This window comes from Osmia lignaria, chromosome 14, assembly GCF_051020975.1.
Source record: "Osmia lignaria lignaria isolate PbOS001 chromosome 14, iyOsmLign1, whole genome shotgun sequence".
NCBI lineage: Eukaryota > Metazoa > Arthropoda > Insecta > Hymenoptera > Megachilidae > Osmia > Osmia lignaria.
In genome coordinates this window covers 928296-943944 of record NC_135045.1, presented here as the reverse complement: position 1 = coordinate 943944, position 15649 = coordinate 928296, and the positions used below count along the sequence as shown (strand labels likewise).

Below are 15649 nucleotides of genomic sequence, written 5' to 3'. Positions count from 1 at the left end.
ACGATTGTTCGCGAAAGCGTGCTGCGATCCTTTCTACCGCGAGAAGGGGCAAATGGGTGCCCATTTTCGGTTTCGCCGCGATGATATAATATTTGGTGATACGTCGTGGTTCGCTTGTGATTGTACGGATGCTTTCGACTCTGGTGAAACTTCGCTATTGCGACAACCTAGGAAAATTTTGCGGCCTTTGTTAGGCAACGATATGTAGCGTACAAGACGAACAGAAGGTGCCAGAACGCATTAATGATTAGGTAGGCGTGATTCGTTTCACGTCGCGTAATGTGTTTATTTGTACGACAACAAAACAACACTTCCTTCGAATATTCCAACATTACTTATTCAAATGTTGTAAGAAAAAGTATAAAATTTCGCGTATCATTATCGCTCTGTTATCAGCATCGTTCTTGTAATTATCTGAGGAGTTCTGGCGCGGGGCGCAGAGTTCAAATTTTCTTTCCTTTTGAATCAAACTTATCAAGAGATATCGGGACATTTATGAATAAAAAATATGTTGTTCTAAATCACTGAAGCTGAATGATAAGCATCTTGTTTTTCGAAAAATGTGAAGGTCGAAATTTCTACTTGCAACACAGAGACCAGTGTATTAACTTTGACCTGTAGTCTCGAAGGACATTATACGAAACTTGAGTATTTGTAATTAGGTAAACAATAATTCAGTGATCAGAATCAGAGAGATTGGTCCCACTTAATTGGTGGTGTCGGTGACCGTACCAGGCCCTGGTACCAAACCCTGTCGCCTGCTTTTTCCACATCAAGACGTGGGGAAGAGGACGGTGATCGCGGGGGAGTTACGGCACGTAAAACGTGGTTCGTTTATGACAGGTAAAAAGACACGGTAAACCAGCATGGTGGGAGTTGGTTCTGTTATAGTAGGCCACGAGGTAGCAGCTCTGGTGTTCCTGCAGGTGTACCACGACCAGCTCGAACTCTCTCTTAGTTTCTGCTGGCGCTCCAGGCTTCTCGTTTTGCCGGAGTGCGCCGCTCCGTGACAATCGAGCTTCGAGATCGCCTCGAAAGCGATCCGTACAATGAACGATTATTCCCGGGGAATTGCGTGAAATATCAACGTGGCAAAATTCGTGTCAAATCGAGAACAGATTCGTCCAAATTCCTTACCGATCTTGAAACGTATCAACGCAATTGACATGGAAGAAAATTCATTTTTATCAGCAGGTCGCGAATCAACGACGTGATCGAATTGTAACAGTGTTTGGGTCATTATAGATCGATGAACCGTTCGTCAATAACAGAGCCTGAAGAAGCGGTGAACTCCTGAGCGTTTAAAGTGCGCCGAGGCTTTTAGAAGGAGAAAGCAGGGGAAGTTGAAGAGTTCAGTCAACTGAGAAGAAAAAAAAAAAAAATATACGACGCGTTCCTTTTATAATTACGATCTCTTGTATTCGATTTAGTTTTTCAAGACTTTGGAAGTAAATAAAAAGAAACAAAATTGATGCACGTGAAATTGCGTATTGCGAAATTCTTTGGTTTTTAAATTTAATTTCAAGAGATTCTTCGTTATTTTCTCTCGTTACTGCTCGATCAACGAAGCGATCAATGATAGAATGAAAGCGCATTGATCTTTGCGTGTATTTAAGTTTCCTCCTCTCGCGAACACGTGCTCCATTTCATATCGGTTCGTGGACGATGGATTTTTGAGAAGAACTCATCTTCCTGGCTGGTTTACAAACGTGAAATGATCGGCAAACTTGTTTTGAGCCTTTGGATACTCGGATGCATCAGCCTCGACGGTACGTGTATCTCATGTTATTATTATTTTAACCCTTTGGCGATTGATGTCACTTTCTACTAACCGATTCATCTAGTCGAGGCAGGTAAGGTATTCGAATAAAATCATTTGCTACATTTCATTAGCGAATCAATCAAAAAACAATCCAATAATGGTGATAATTAGATTCCATAGCGTTCGATTGACTTACTTTTTTTTATCCGTAATTAGAATTCCTCATTCTCTCAACGTACACTCCGTAAATTCCGTCCTATGAACCGTTAACGAATCTGGGACAATTATTTAATCATGTAATCCAACGCTGAGGTCATCAACGGCGACGTCTTCAATTTTAAGCGCTGTCCGTTCATTCGTGTCTCTTTTCACTCGATCCGTCGAACGGTACACGAAGAATTTCTCGTTTCAAATGATTTACACCCGATACCGTAGCTAAGATTAGTAACAAGAGTTACTCCATGAATATTTTTATGGCTTTTCGCGCGGGGATTATTGAAACTTTTTACGATGAAAGTCTAGAAATTCTAGAAATACTCGTTTAATATTCTAGAAACACTCGAGTTCTTTTCATTTTTTCAACACAATATTTATATTTTAAATAAAAATTGTTTATTAATGAAAAATTAATTTTAACGATAGCAATCGACTCGTTAAAGAGGAGGAAAGCAACTGGATCCAGTTTCACGGTCACGGTCGAGATGAAAATTTATGCACATGTACGCGAACGGTTACGTTACAGTCATATTACTTCTTCAGGCTTGATTTTCCATCAAGCAAGACAACGTTACTCTGCAATCAACAGTGCGTATCTTTTTTTTTATAAAGACAATTCGTTGGAATCGTATTAAAGAATTTTGGCAAAACAGCTTCCTTGTCGAAAGCGGCTAGAAGAGGCCACTTTCGCTACCATTTGCCAGTGTCGTGAACGAGGAAATTTATTTGCAAATTTCGTGCTCGAATCGCGCTGAATTTTCGAGGCAATTTGCATGATGCGTATGTACACGGTGCGTGAATATGATATTAGTGCCGCGAACGAGTCGCTTTCACTGACGGTGAAATAACCGCGGCGCGACATGTTCGCGGGTTGTCCGTGAAATTCATACCTAGACCGAGTTTTCATCTTCGTTGTGGCTGTGCTTTTACCGTGCGATCGGCTCTAACGATTACATCGTTAAATAACACGTAGCTGATCAGAAATCGGTTATTTTAGTTCATTACGAACTTATGCCATCATTAATGTCAAGAAGTGAAACGTTCCCCACCGTTTCCACGTATTAAGAAAGAATTTTCACAATAACGAGGAAAATCTCGTGTAACCGGTTGCCCGTAATTCTTCCGTTAATTGCTTTCCTTCGTAATTAATTCCACACGTTTTCACGCAGAATCAACATTACATATGAAAACAATGAAAATGATCCGAGAGAACTTCTATTCTCGCAAACGCTTTCTTTTTCAACTATAGCCTACTTTCGAAATTCGTACAACAGACGCTTTTTACTTGTCACGTATTTCGTACACGAAAAGTTCACGCCTGAAATATTCATCTAAAGCACTCTTTGCTAAGTACGCAAACAAAAAATGAGTTATTAAGTCACGCCTTCGGCTTTTTAGCATGGATGTCGGGTTTATCCACTGACTCACCACGGATCTGTCCCTTTTTCCCTCAGAATTTTTGCGTTTCATTCGCCTTTCTCCTTATACGTCACTTTTGTGAACGAGGATCCGGAAGACCGAACTGATCATCCGCTTCAATAGGAGAATTTCACCAGTGAACGTAAGATGAAATTCAAAGAAACAACAAACAGTTCTGACCCGAATACGCTCGCAACATTGCTATGCTAATTAGTTCCTAATTCCAACAATCAGATTAATGTTACGAACAAAAGTAAAACCACGTCCTTGATGATACAGCAAAAGAGAAAATCATTCAGCGAGGAATATGTTCTTCCCACTTTCAATCTATCAACAATCTCATCTTTCTATCGAGGATCTAATGTTGATGACTTTTTTGATGAATCTTTGCAATCATTTCCGTCACCCTCCCACATCGAATAATCAGAAAGCTACAGATGGTCACAGTGGATGAATAGTAAAAAGTAACTGTGACCATCGGGGTGCAAAGTAATTTTGAAATACCGTTCCACCGAGCTGAAGAAACGGATTGTTTCCTTTTTCCGTTGTTGCACGTCGCGAACATAATTGTAACCCGTGGTTTCGTTCTGTCAACGATTTCGTCGTGTCATCGCAGTCAACGGGCCGGAAATACGACGTATCGCAACAACGGGCTACGAAAATAGGAAGGTCCCAAGGTAGGAAAAGGAAAACGAGACTCGATTCCGATTATAAAACGAACGAGAACGGAACGAGAGAAGTCAATGATGCGAGAGCAATTTTACGCGACGAGAAAATCGACGAGAATCGCGTAAGCTTAGCCTTCTTTCAAGATCAATGACACAAGGAGATTAGAATTATGTAGCTTACGTGAAGACCGAAACGATTAAATAATTTTCTGTACAGGAAATGTTATGCGAACAAGCTAAAGTGAACTAGAACGACATTCGCTCTAGAGCCTTTTCAGCCGTTTCCGGTCAGACCGGAACTGGCAAAATAAAAAGAAAAATTGTCGGCCAATCGTTGAGATTTTGACCCACTAAACTTAATGGCGCAAGAAAATAGTGTGACATGGCAAATTGAAAATTTTAAAACATGGTTCATTTTAGAACAGGTGAAGGAGATACTACTAACTGCTAACTATTTAGATAAATTTTCGCGATCATTAATGAAGATATTTTTTTTTCAATTGGTCAGCTGAACAATTAACAGCTTGCACACCTAGAACAAGGAGGGCAACCCTTCAAAACACTTGTTACTACACTTCGTGTGATAATGCATCGTAATCGTTTTAATAGCTGTTCCGTGATAGTTGCGTGACTAACGATAAGTAAGGTAATCTTGATTAGGTTCCACCAGAAGAACGACGGAAGTTAGTGTCAAAGTACGCGCAATTTACTTTGAACGTTCTTCCTGTAATTATTTTTCTTTCTGGTAGTTAGCTTTATTGTTAATAGGATTCTCCGAAATTCCCCAGTCTTATTAGATGTATAAGGTATAAGCTATGCGTTAACATTCTTGATAATATCAACAAACCTACTTCTTTGCTGACATTATTAAGAATGACAACGCATCATTATGGAATTTGTTTGTACATCGATCTATCGATGTTTTCGAAAGGAAACACGATTACAGTAGAGATCGAACGTTTGCCAATCTTTCGATGTTGGTTAACATACTTTTCTAAGAAAGAGCAAGAGGTGATTGTGGGCGTGATTTCGAGCAACGGGGATCAATAAATAACAGTCGAATCGACTTGTTTATCGCGTAATATGTTCACGTGTACTTGGATGAGACACGTAGAGGCAGAGAATTTCTAGAGTCGAAGTTAGCGGGTACTTTCTCCGGCAAACCGAGTCCGTTTCCTTTTTTCCACTCTCCTTACGAATCGTCTTCGCCATCGAATGCCACTTTGAAATTGAACGGTGCGTAACTATATTGCTCAATTATTCTTCGAATATACAAATTTAACGCCTATTAATTTTATTTTCAAACTAAAGGAGAATTCTTTGGTTTCATTGAATAGAGGCGAAGATACCTTATACAATTACACAGCTTTGTAAAGAATAAATGATACTTTCACTAATCTTTTTAAAACCTATTTTGAAATCGAACACTATTTGTATTGACAGAGATCAGAGAAGTTACTCTGGAAAGCGTAATACTTAAAACCGCACCCTCTTCCAATTATCGCGTACAGCATCATTTGAAAATTTAATTTTCTCGTCTTTTATTGCCGTTCACCGCCTTCGCAAACTTTCTCTCTGTTTATTATCGTTTCATTTTCCATCGTTAAACCTTGACTAATCCCAACGTATGCCTCGAATACCAATTCTTTCCGTGTCCATATTTCGACTACTTACTTTTACTTTCTAATATCATTCTAATGATCAATCTTATCCCTTTAGCTCTGTTGTCATCGGTCTCTTTTAAGCAGACAATTAATCGATAGAAGATTGTTGGATTCTACAATACGTACAGTCACGGATTTCCAAAGATAGAAAAAGAAACTCGAGAAAGATTGTAAACGAGTCTGTGCACATATCGAGTGGTACAAATTGCGAAAGAATGAGTCGCGGTCGTAGTTATCGTCGACTTCCTCCTTAATCGACTGCCTTCCGGTTAGAAATTCATCGCTCCTCGTGTCCGACCAGTGAGAGCCGTTCACGATCTCCCGACTTCTTCTGACCGTGGCCGTTCCAATTCATAGACGACTTTGCCTACCACTACTTCCTGCTTTCTTCCATTTAACCGCATAATTTCATTCAACAATTTACTCTAAACTTAGTCGAGAAACACATTATTCTTCGTAACATCGTCCGCATATTACGACCTCTAATTTCTTTCCACTCTATGAGCATGATCAATTTATTTGCACATTTATGAAAGATGTTCTACTTTGATTAATTTATTAAATTATCTAAGCATTCCGTGCACGTATCATTAATGTCATTTATAATCTTCGATCTAATTTTATAATATCGGACACGTGGACATGAAATGTCCTAGGTGGCCCCGTTTTTTCACACCTTATCAATTTGTGTCTCTGAATATGTCAGTGAAAACGGAGTATAATTTTGAAAAATTTCTAAAGCAATAATCTTGAAGCTGTGTCTGCTGGAAATAGGACACAGCAAGAGAACAGATCCAGAACGGAGACCTTGAGACGAGATTTATTATATTCTCGTGAACGGTGAAACGAGAAAGGTGTAGTCGTAAAGGATCGGTAACTTTCATCGGTTACTATCGTCACGCGGTGTGTCCACTTTCTGCGTGAATCCTTTCAGATGCAAAGTCATTTTGCTAGCAGGAGAACACGTTTAGAAGAAATGGTGGCACAGTTTCCAGAAACTCGAGGTCGCTGACCCCTGTTAACTGTTTCTTACTCAAATATCATCGATTCACTTTTCATCGCCTCGAAATCCGGGATTCTTGGACTGATGCTCTCTTAGCCTTTCGACCGAACCCGTTCAAAGGAAAATGTCGAATGTAGAACCGTTATTCTCTTATTCCGACCTGGCACCGATAGTCTGTCGTCGGTGTTCCTGCGTCGTGTGACCTTAAAACAGAATTCTTCTGCTGGCCTCTGGCATTCGCTATGGAAACCCGTTACGAAACTCTGATATGGCGTACAATGAGCCCGTGTGAATTTTAAATAATAGAAGAAGAAATTTGTTGATTAGAACGATTCGGTTGAAGAGAGCTTGACACCACTCAAAAAATAAATTATTCCGTCAATTAAGCATAAGCGTTCTCACGATACTTTGCATACAATTTACATCCTTTCCCAGTGAAAAATCGTATTCTATTTTTTCGATATTTATATCGTTTACATTGTTGTTTTCAACAATCGTTGGCTCTGTGACCCACATCCAACTGGGCTTGTTATTGTTCAACGCGAGAAACTTCTTTTTTGTTACATTGTTGTCTGTGGTGTAACATTTATTGAAGAAATTCATCGAATTCGATTAGGATCTGTAACGGAACCGGATGCGCGGTACAAGCACATAATGCAATCATTGCGTGCTTCGTTTTTATCATCTATTTCCTCTACTTTTCGATCCAGAGTTAGAGCACGTTATGCGTATTCGACGCTTTCATTGGCTTAAAAGCGATAGCAATTAGCGACATATGTAATCCAAAGACAATGAAATGCTAGCTATAGGAAGATCTCGACTCGATTGAATCACTATTAAACGAGGAGTTAGATCGAACGATTATTAAATACGTTTTAGCTAAAGCATTCGATTGCGACATTAGCACGAATGCATACGCAGGTCTACCATTACGGTTAATGAAGGTGAAGCAATATTCTGAAGCGATTTCGAAAACTTCGATCGTGTCATCCAAGAATCATTGACAGAAAATCAATTGCCTGTACTATTATATCTCGCGTTTATCAGTTTTAATAAAATATTAAGACAATTTAACTTTTTTTTCACTTACATCATTAATTCTAGAGGAATTCGTTTGATTCACGTCGACAGGATCCATATAACCAACCTGAATCTGATATTCTCGTATTTCGTAATCGTAACAAACATTTCCCGTGGATTACGCAATCTTGTCAATCCGATGGAGATACTTTTTACAGAACGCGCCTGCAAAAAGTAGAGCAAACGGTCCACGCGATACTTTTCTATAACGTTATATAATAATATTCAACTGATAATTTCTCTAAAAGATATCGCTTGGGTTTTTCTTTCACCTTTCCAGTATTCCAAAACAATAGACTATTATTTGGACATCTGTGCAGGATACACGGTTTCCAAGCTTCCTAACGATCCTCCTAGGTGTGTAATTGATGGATTTTGCAATGGCCACGTTGCTTTACAGACTCGAAGATCCCTCTAATGCTAACAATCACGTTCACGCGTATCTTTCTACCCATTCAACTCCTATTATTAAGCTGTTCAAACGAATAACAGTGGCTATTATTCTACTCTTCGCAAGATCCTTTCGCAAGGTAATTGCAGAGAAGTAGAAAATTGTGGTTCTCATTGAGGAAACCAAGTGACGATTTACTTGGGTCACTTTGAAAGTTTTAAGAACCGAGATTGCGACAGAAGGTTACTCGGAAAGCTTTCAAGTCGCAAAGTGACATGCATCTTGTATCTTGATGCGATTATAATAGAATAGAGTTTATTTGATTCATCAGTGACGTGGCATTTGCTAATTATCATTGACGAGGCGTAAAACGGTCAGGCTTGCTCGAAGGAACCTTGACCCAACACGAGTTAAATGTTTCATTTCTAATTTCTTGACATTGAATTTCCTTAAAAATGTTACCACGGTCCTAAATAGATGTCAGCTAGTTAGCTGGTCGACCAGGTCTGATTCCAGGTTGACTGATTTCCCTTTTCCATGCCTCTCCCACAAGAGAACGATCTTTTTTGCGAGACTGTCTGTCGACAAACAGATAAACTCAAGGAACTCGAACCGCTCTCCGATCTAGCTGTCCATTAACGGACGATTCCTCAGGGTTCTGGCTTTCTTTTTCCGAATTTCTCCCAACGCTGACTGGGAAATGTCTGCGACTCGAGTTTGCCTATCCGCCTCCGCCGATCTCTAAGCGAGATAATTGATCTGCGATCGAGGAATAAAAAGAATTTCTCTTTCTTATCTCGTCCGACCCGCAATTCGTGCGTTGCTCCTCGACGACAGACTTTCTTCGGCCGATTTTCTTTGCTGTTTTACTTTTATCGGCTTCTACTCGCTCGGTCTTCGAAAAATCAAGCAATCCAAACGAGAGCTCGTTGATTATCCTTCTAAGAATGACTTTCTAATCGAACATCCCAAAGACAGACGGTGTTTCGAATCCTCTTCTGATTTACCGAGAATGTTTGTCCATCTGAATAACACGCGATCTTCGCATTGCGAATATTTTTCCGGTAGGAGATCTAGGTCGTAAGTTCAGGAGACGATCCGTAAACTCGTCGACCTGCAATCTCGAAGCGACAGGTGTCTGCGATTTTCCCTCATCTCGAGCTGGCGCATCAACATCGTCGAGCGAGCGACAATGTCACTCTAAACAAATATACACAAAGCATGTAGAACACGCTTTTCTTGTAAAGGTCGATACCTTGAATTCTAGCTGAACTTTACCCGTCTCGTCCACAATTCGTATCTAATGCGGCGTGTCGTAAAAAGAAGGTGAACGAGCAGAATTACTGAGAATTACTAAGAGAATTACGACACAATGTTTCACAATTGAACGCTTAACAGTATCCATGACCATATCAATGATACTCAGAGTTACCGATGACCTCCATGATACTAGACGACTTGAACTTCTCAAGTTTTTTTTCAAAAACTATGCAAAGTAGGACGTCACTTTCTGGCAATCGTAGTTCAGATAAGTTTGCAACGTTAGAAAGGTACCAACGACGGATCATTAGTGTCCGAAAGGATCAAAGGTCCTTCGATCGTTCGATTGATGTTCTGCTAGAAGTTAATTACCGTCTCCAAGCTCGACACGTGTTCGACCCATCGATATCTATAAATCAAGTTAAACGTTGGGTACGTTTGCCTTTAGTTTTCTAATCCTTCAACCTAACGAATCGCAAGATCGACTAACTTTCCCTTCTCACGACTATCGGATCGATCGATAAGATCGAACAGGTTCCGATCTCCTGCTATTCAAACGAGCCTCGTTAACGTTTCGATCATTGGCTTTCTGGTTCGCGAAACCTGGTGGTCCCAATTTTTCTTCTTTTCTTCGTTACCACAGCACCGTGAGAAATGGACGAGCTTGTCGAGACTCGTCTCCGATGTCTTCCTGGTCCGTCAGGCCATCAGAAAAAATGTAGCCTCGCGTTCCAGGAGATTGTTATTCAGGCGTTATGCTAATCATGGTGCAACGAGCCGAGGAAACCGTTGCAGAAGCTTCTGCGGGAATCTATCAGGCTAGTCTACGGTGCGTACAGTTACGGAGACACTGACACGTTTAGTTTAGGAGACTTTTGTTTTAAATTTATGTCCTGGCAATACACAGTTATAGGAGACTGTTATGAATATTTATGAGATTCATAAAGTAAACGGTGTGTTGGAAATTATTGGTGAAATTTTGGTTGCAACATCTTAACTACCCTCGGTTAGAAAAGGCCATTCTTCGGAAGAAGATAATTAATTGAAAGGATTAATAGAAGGGAGAAACTGAAAGGGTTAAAACGTTCACTTTCGCAGGAGATCCGGCGGAGGCGCAAGAGTGGCCGACGCCTCTCGACGAGTCCGCGGACGAAAAGAACGATGCTGAAATCTTTCGAGCGGTCGTCGAATCCATGAGAGAATGGTCGTTGCACAAGAAATTGCACCAAAGGATCAAGAGAGAGGTGTCGAAGGTATGCTACGAAGATGTTGGCTGTTTCGAGGACACGGGGCCCTTCAGCTACTTGGAAATGCTCCCATCCCCACCCAAAGAAGTCGGCACCAGGTGCTCTATTATTCTATACCAATTGTCTCTTATCTTTTCTCTTCAAAAGAATCTCGTCTAATAAAATAGTTCGTTTGTACCGTTACAGATTTCTGGTATACGGTAGCAGGAAAGCGAGATCAATTCCGATGGAAGTTCCCGCCGATGATATAAACGATAACGCGCATCGTGCCATAGATCCTGATCTACCTACCAAAGTGATTGTACACGGTTTTGGATCGAGCTGCGATCACGTATGGGTTTACGAAATGAGGTCCGCGCTAATGACGGTGCACGAGTGTAATATAGGTTCGCAAGCAGAAAACGCTTATTAATTACGGTTCGAAGAATTTTACCTTAATTTGGAGTTGTCATTTTCAGTGTGCGTCGATTGGGGCCCAGGAAGCGCGGTTCCTAATTACGTGAGAGCGGCGGCCAACACTCGTTTGGTCGGCAGACAATTAGCGAAACTAATTAGAAGTATGAACGTACCTTTGGAGAAGGTTCACCTGATTGGATTCAGTCTGGGCGCTCACGTGGCTGGATTCGCTGGTGCCGAATTAGGAAACGTTTCCAGGATCACAGGTACTGGAACAAACAATACAATTGTCTATTAAAACATTTATAACGCTGAATACATTGCCGTGATACTTTCGTTCATCGGTGCAAGTGCACCTAATTGTTTTATTCGCTACCTGTTTTACTCGTGATGCAATCGGTGCACTCGAGTTGCATAACGTGTTACAGATACCTGCTGTGCGATGTCCTTCGAAACCCACACTCTGCTACAAGTAAAAGGGTAGATTTACTTTTCCAATTAAATGAAAATGTTTCTTGCGAAACGAGTACTCATGTTGAATTAATTAGGTTTCTTTTCAACATTCTCCTATGCTTGTCCACCTTGATTGAGCTTCGATTTACGAAATCGTAGAACTCGTTGCAGTGTATCAAGTAAATTAGGTCAGTTGCTGATTTAAGTACACACGTGCATCACTAAATTGCGTTGCATTTCTCAGCATTTTACTCGCTTGAATGCAACAAGCAATTCATAATTATACTTCGATCGTTATCTTGATCGGCGTTCGCTGGAAATTCTTGCTACACTATGATTATATTTTCTTCATTTTTCACGCATCAGTAGCTACTCGTGTTGAAGTTGAACTCGGTGTTCACGGTTCGAGAAATTTTCCTTTCTATTACGGTGATTGAACGCGATGCAAAAACAGCCGGCCCACGCGTTCGTTAATACACCCAAGTGTTAAATTGAAATATTATCATTGCAGGTTTGGATCCTGCGGGACCCCTGTTCGAATCCCAAGATCCAAGGGTTCGATTAGACAAAACGGATGCCAATTTCGTCGACGTGATTCATAGCAACGGCGAACAATTGTTGCTCGGTGGTCTGGGTTCCTGGCAACCAATGGGTGACGTAGATTTCTATCCCAACGGAGGAAGAATGCAAACAGGATGCTCCAATTTGTTCCTCGGCGCTGTATCGGACATCATCTGGTGTAAGTATATACCAGCTGTCAATTAAATCAATTGACAAATGCGTGTATCCCGTACGAGCAATCATCCTTCTTTCACCTTGTACCACAAACTTTGTCGTGTCTTGTACAGAAAGCAAAAAAGAAAGTGTCTCAAGGTTTTCACAACACGAGTCATTAGAGTTAAGTCTTTCGTGCTCTTATCACTGCTCGTTCACAAAAGCCAACTCTCAGAAGGTGTATAAATCAGATTAGAAAGTCTGCCACAATCGTGGCAATAGTATACTCGTTCGTTGTCCGGATAATGTTACCTTCTCCGCAACACGGATCGAATTCTTTATCCGAATGAAAGCGGGTCAACAGTGTCCCCTACGCGAGACGTCGTCCAAACTTGCCGTTGAATATTCATATAAAAAACAAAGCGAGTACATTGAAAATTTGTCTGGTTAAAGCGAGCGCGGTGGAGGGCAGATCGTTGTGCAACCATCGGCGAGCGTACAAGCTCTTTACCGACTCGGTCAGCCCCAAGTGTCGTTTCCCAGCCTTTCCCTGCGAGCATGGATACGATGGTCTCCTACGAGGCGATTGTTTTCCCTGCGGAGGGAACGGTATGGGTAAACCGTGCGGGGACATGGGTTACTACAGCGACGAATCATCAGCCAGAGGTCAGCTGTACCTGGTAACCAGGGACGAAGAACCCTTCTGCGCTCATCAGTATCAGGTGAAGGTGTACAACAGTCGTCGCGAGAGACCCACTAGGAGTTACGGGAAATTACAAGTGACTCTGGTCGGAGATGGAACTTTCAACGACAGCTTTGCAATGACGCGGAAGGACGAGGAGCTTCTGGTAGGATCGATTCTTCAAAAGATCGTTGTACCGCATCCTGCGATTTCGAGTATGGAGGCTATCGAGGTTAGTCTTGGGTCAGAGTTCATTTCATACGTTTATAGGCTACTGTCTATCATTTTCGTCTATTACAGATCAAGTACACAGCGTACAGCGGGTGGATCTCTTCGGGCTTGGTGTCTTGGAGCATCGACAAGGTGGCCATAATCGACAGTTTCGGCAAAACCCTATCCATCTGCAGGAAAGGTTTAACCTTGGAATCCGGCAAACCCGTCTACCTTCCTCTGTTCCCTGGGGAATGCAATATACCCCTAGAATCCGACAACTCAACGTCCCCGGTACTGGGACGACTTCTCCAAGAGAAGCAAGGAGGCATCGGCCCGTTCACCAAAGAACAAAACTATGATCCGAAAGACAGCTTCTCTGTGGAAAGCTTCTCGAAAGACCGGACATCGTCGGTATCCTCCTCGAAAGGTTTAGGCCCCTTCACCAAGGAGCAAAATCTGCGATTAATCGAGCGAAAGGAAAGCTTCGAGGATATTGGTAGCCGTCGTAGTTCCACGAATCCTTGGAACATCGTCGACATATCAGCCGACGGAGACTCGAATTCTTTGGAAAACTCGGATGCCGAGAAAGGCAGGGGATTCTCCAGCTCCAACTTCTTCACCAAGCCTTCTTCCTCGGATCGTTCCATAGAATCGACCACAGAATTCCTGCCGGAGATCCGGGAACCAGTGCTGCAGGTGAACAAGAAGGAGACTGGAAGGTCCTTGAAGTTCTCCGAGATAACGGAGCCAATCCTGAGGCCGCGTTCCGCCAGACAGAACAGCAGGAACGAAGTTCACGTTCGGGATAAACAGGACGAGATACAAGAGACCTCTTCCACTACCAGATCGTTCACGGTTCAATTTCTGCCAGAGAGGCTCGCTGGAATCCTGGCGCAAGCCGAGAGGTACGCCAGGCAAACTCTTCTTCCTTTGATCTCACAGTACACTCCTAGTTTTATGACTGGAACACGCTACGAGGAGCCCAAGTACTTTCCACCCCTCGGTGAGATCACTTCGGAGGACTATCAGGATAAAGCGACTGTGAACGAGGACGAAGACGAAGCTGATGAATCCAACGAGACAGCCAAGAGCGAACATTCTTCGGAAAATGTTTCAGAGGAGGTATCTGCGATTGTTGAGGAAGTTTATCGGGACAATGGTGGATCAAACTCGTCGCGAGGTGAACCGAACAACGAATGGGTACCTATAGAGCCTTCCGTTACTGTTTCTTCTAGGAAGGATTACAATGTCTCTAGGTCCTTGAATTGGGAACACGAGAGGTACAACTGGTCCACGCAGTCAGAGCCAGAAAGCAACGATTTCGATACCAGAATCGACGATTGGGTGCCCATCACGATTAAGAACGAAGTTAGAACTTCTCAATCATCGAACAATGCTTCGAACGATGTTCCAACCGGTGACAAGGATATGGAAATTAATGTTCAAGGAGAATCTGTGACAACTGAAGATTCTAAAAACGAATCTAACGATTCAGGGAAAGACGAGAGGAAGTTTATACCTTTGGTTGACCCGGAGGAGGAAGAATCAACCACGACAACCTCGAACGATGTTTCAGAAACTCGTTCGAGCACCTATTCTCATATCCAGAAGATTCCAAGACCGACCGGGACGAGAAACAATCAATCGAGTGGGAATTTAACGAGGAGGAGTATGGTCTTTCCTTACGCTTATGAGAAAAATAAGGATCCTAGGACTAGGTACATACCTTTGATTCCTGAAGAGGACTTGGGAAGGTCTCGTTGGTCCTTTGATAGGGAACGATGAACTTAAACTATTTTCTTAACGTAGAACTCGTGCGATCGTGATTGTAAATGTTTTTACGTGGTCTGCCGCCAAAATGATGAGATTAAGTTCTGGAAGTTAGATACTGACTGTCGATGATTCTTCGCTTTTACTTTCGTAATAATGATTTTTAAACAATCTTGTAAGTTTTGAAGACAGACCATCGTCGAGTTTGTTGTTGAAACGTTGATTAATTTTATGCCAGTGCAGAATGTGCAGTTGTTCAGGATCATCTGTAACATTGATGAGAAAAAATGAACGGCTTTAACGAAGAAAGCTTTAATAATGTTTGGTAAAAATTGGAGCCTTAACTTTATTTTTGTATATAGGAATTTTTTTACAATATATATATATATATATATAGCTTCGCTGAAATCTGTTATCTTTCACATTCGTTACCGTTATTAATTCTTAGTTATTAAAATTGTTATTATCATTATCATCATCATCATCTGTAATAGTTCCCCATCGCGTTTTATTTATGCCGAACGGACGATCATAAAAGTGAAATCCCACTTTTCTTTTTCTTTCTTTCTTTCTTTGTTTCTTTGTATATAATGACCCGATGATTCTCGAAGAATCGCGATAAATCGTTTCGCTGAAATAGTATTATAACTTTTTCTTCGTTAATTAATGTATGTACAGCTAGTGTCCATGTGAGCCACAATTAATCGTGGA

The 15649-nt window shown here is 41.5% G+C and overlaps 1 protein-coding gene across 1 annotated transcript; it reads left to right on the top strand.

The window, feature by feature from the left end:
- The first annotated feature begins 884 nt into the window (after nt 1-884).
- LOC117609182 (uncharacterized) lies at nt 885-15419 on the top strand. The gene is made up of 7 exons (XM_034335181.2): nt 885-1769; nt 10562-10808; nt 10897-11096; nt 11169-11372; nt 12071-12298; nt 12727-13187; nt 13256-15419. Exons 1-7 carry the CDS (start codon nt 1715-1717, stop codon nt 14951-14953), a joined length of 3093 nt encoding a protein of 1030 aa, XP_034191072.2. The 5' UTR covers nt 885-1714; the 3' UTR covers nt 14954-15419.
- Nucleotides 15420-15649: the final 230 nt, after the last annotated feature.

Bases quoted from the DNA above. Each gene is read 5' to 3' on its own strand.
- LOC117609182 (XM_034335181.2), top strand. From the start codon at position 1,715: ATGATCGGCAAACTTGTTTTGAGCCTTTGGATACTCGGATGCATCAGC. The intron at 1,770-10,561 runs GTACGTGTATCT...TCACTTTCGCAG, and splicing joins CGGATGCATCAGCCTCGACG to GAGATCCGGCGGAGGCGCAA. The intron at 13,188-13,255 runs GTTAGTCTTGGG...CGTCTATTACAG, and splicing joins CGAGTATGGAGGCTATCGAG to ATCAAGTACACAGCGTACAG.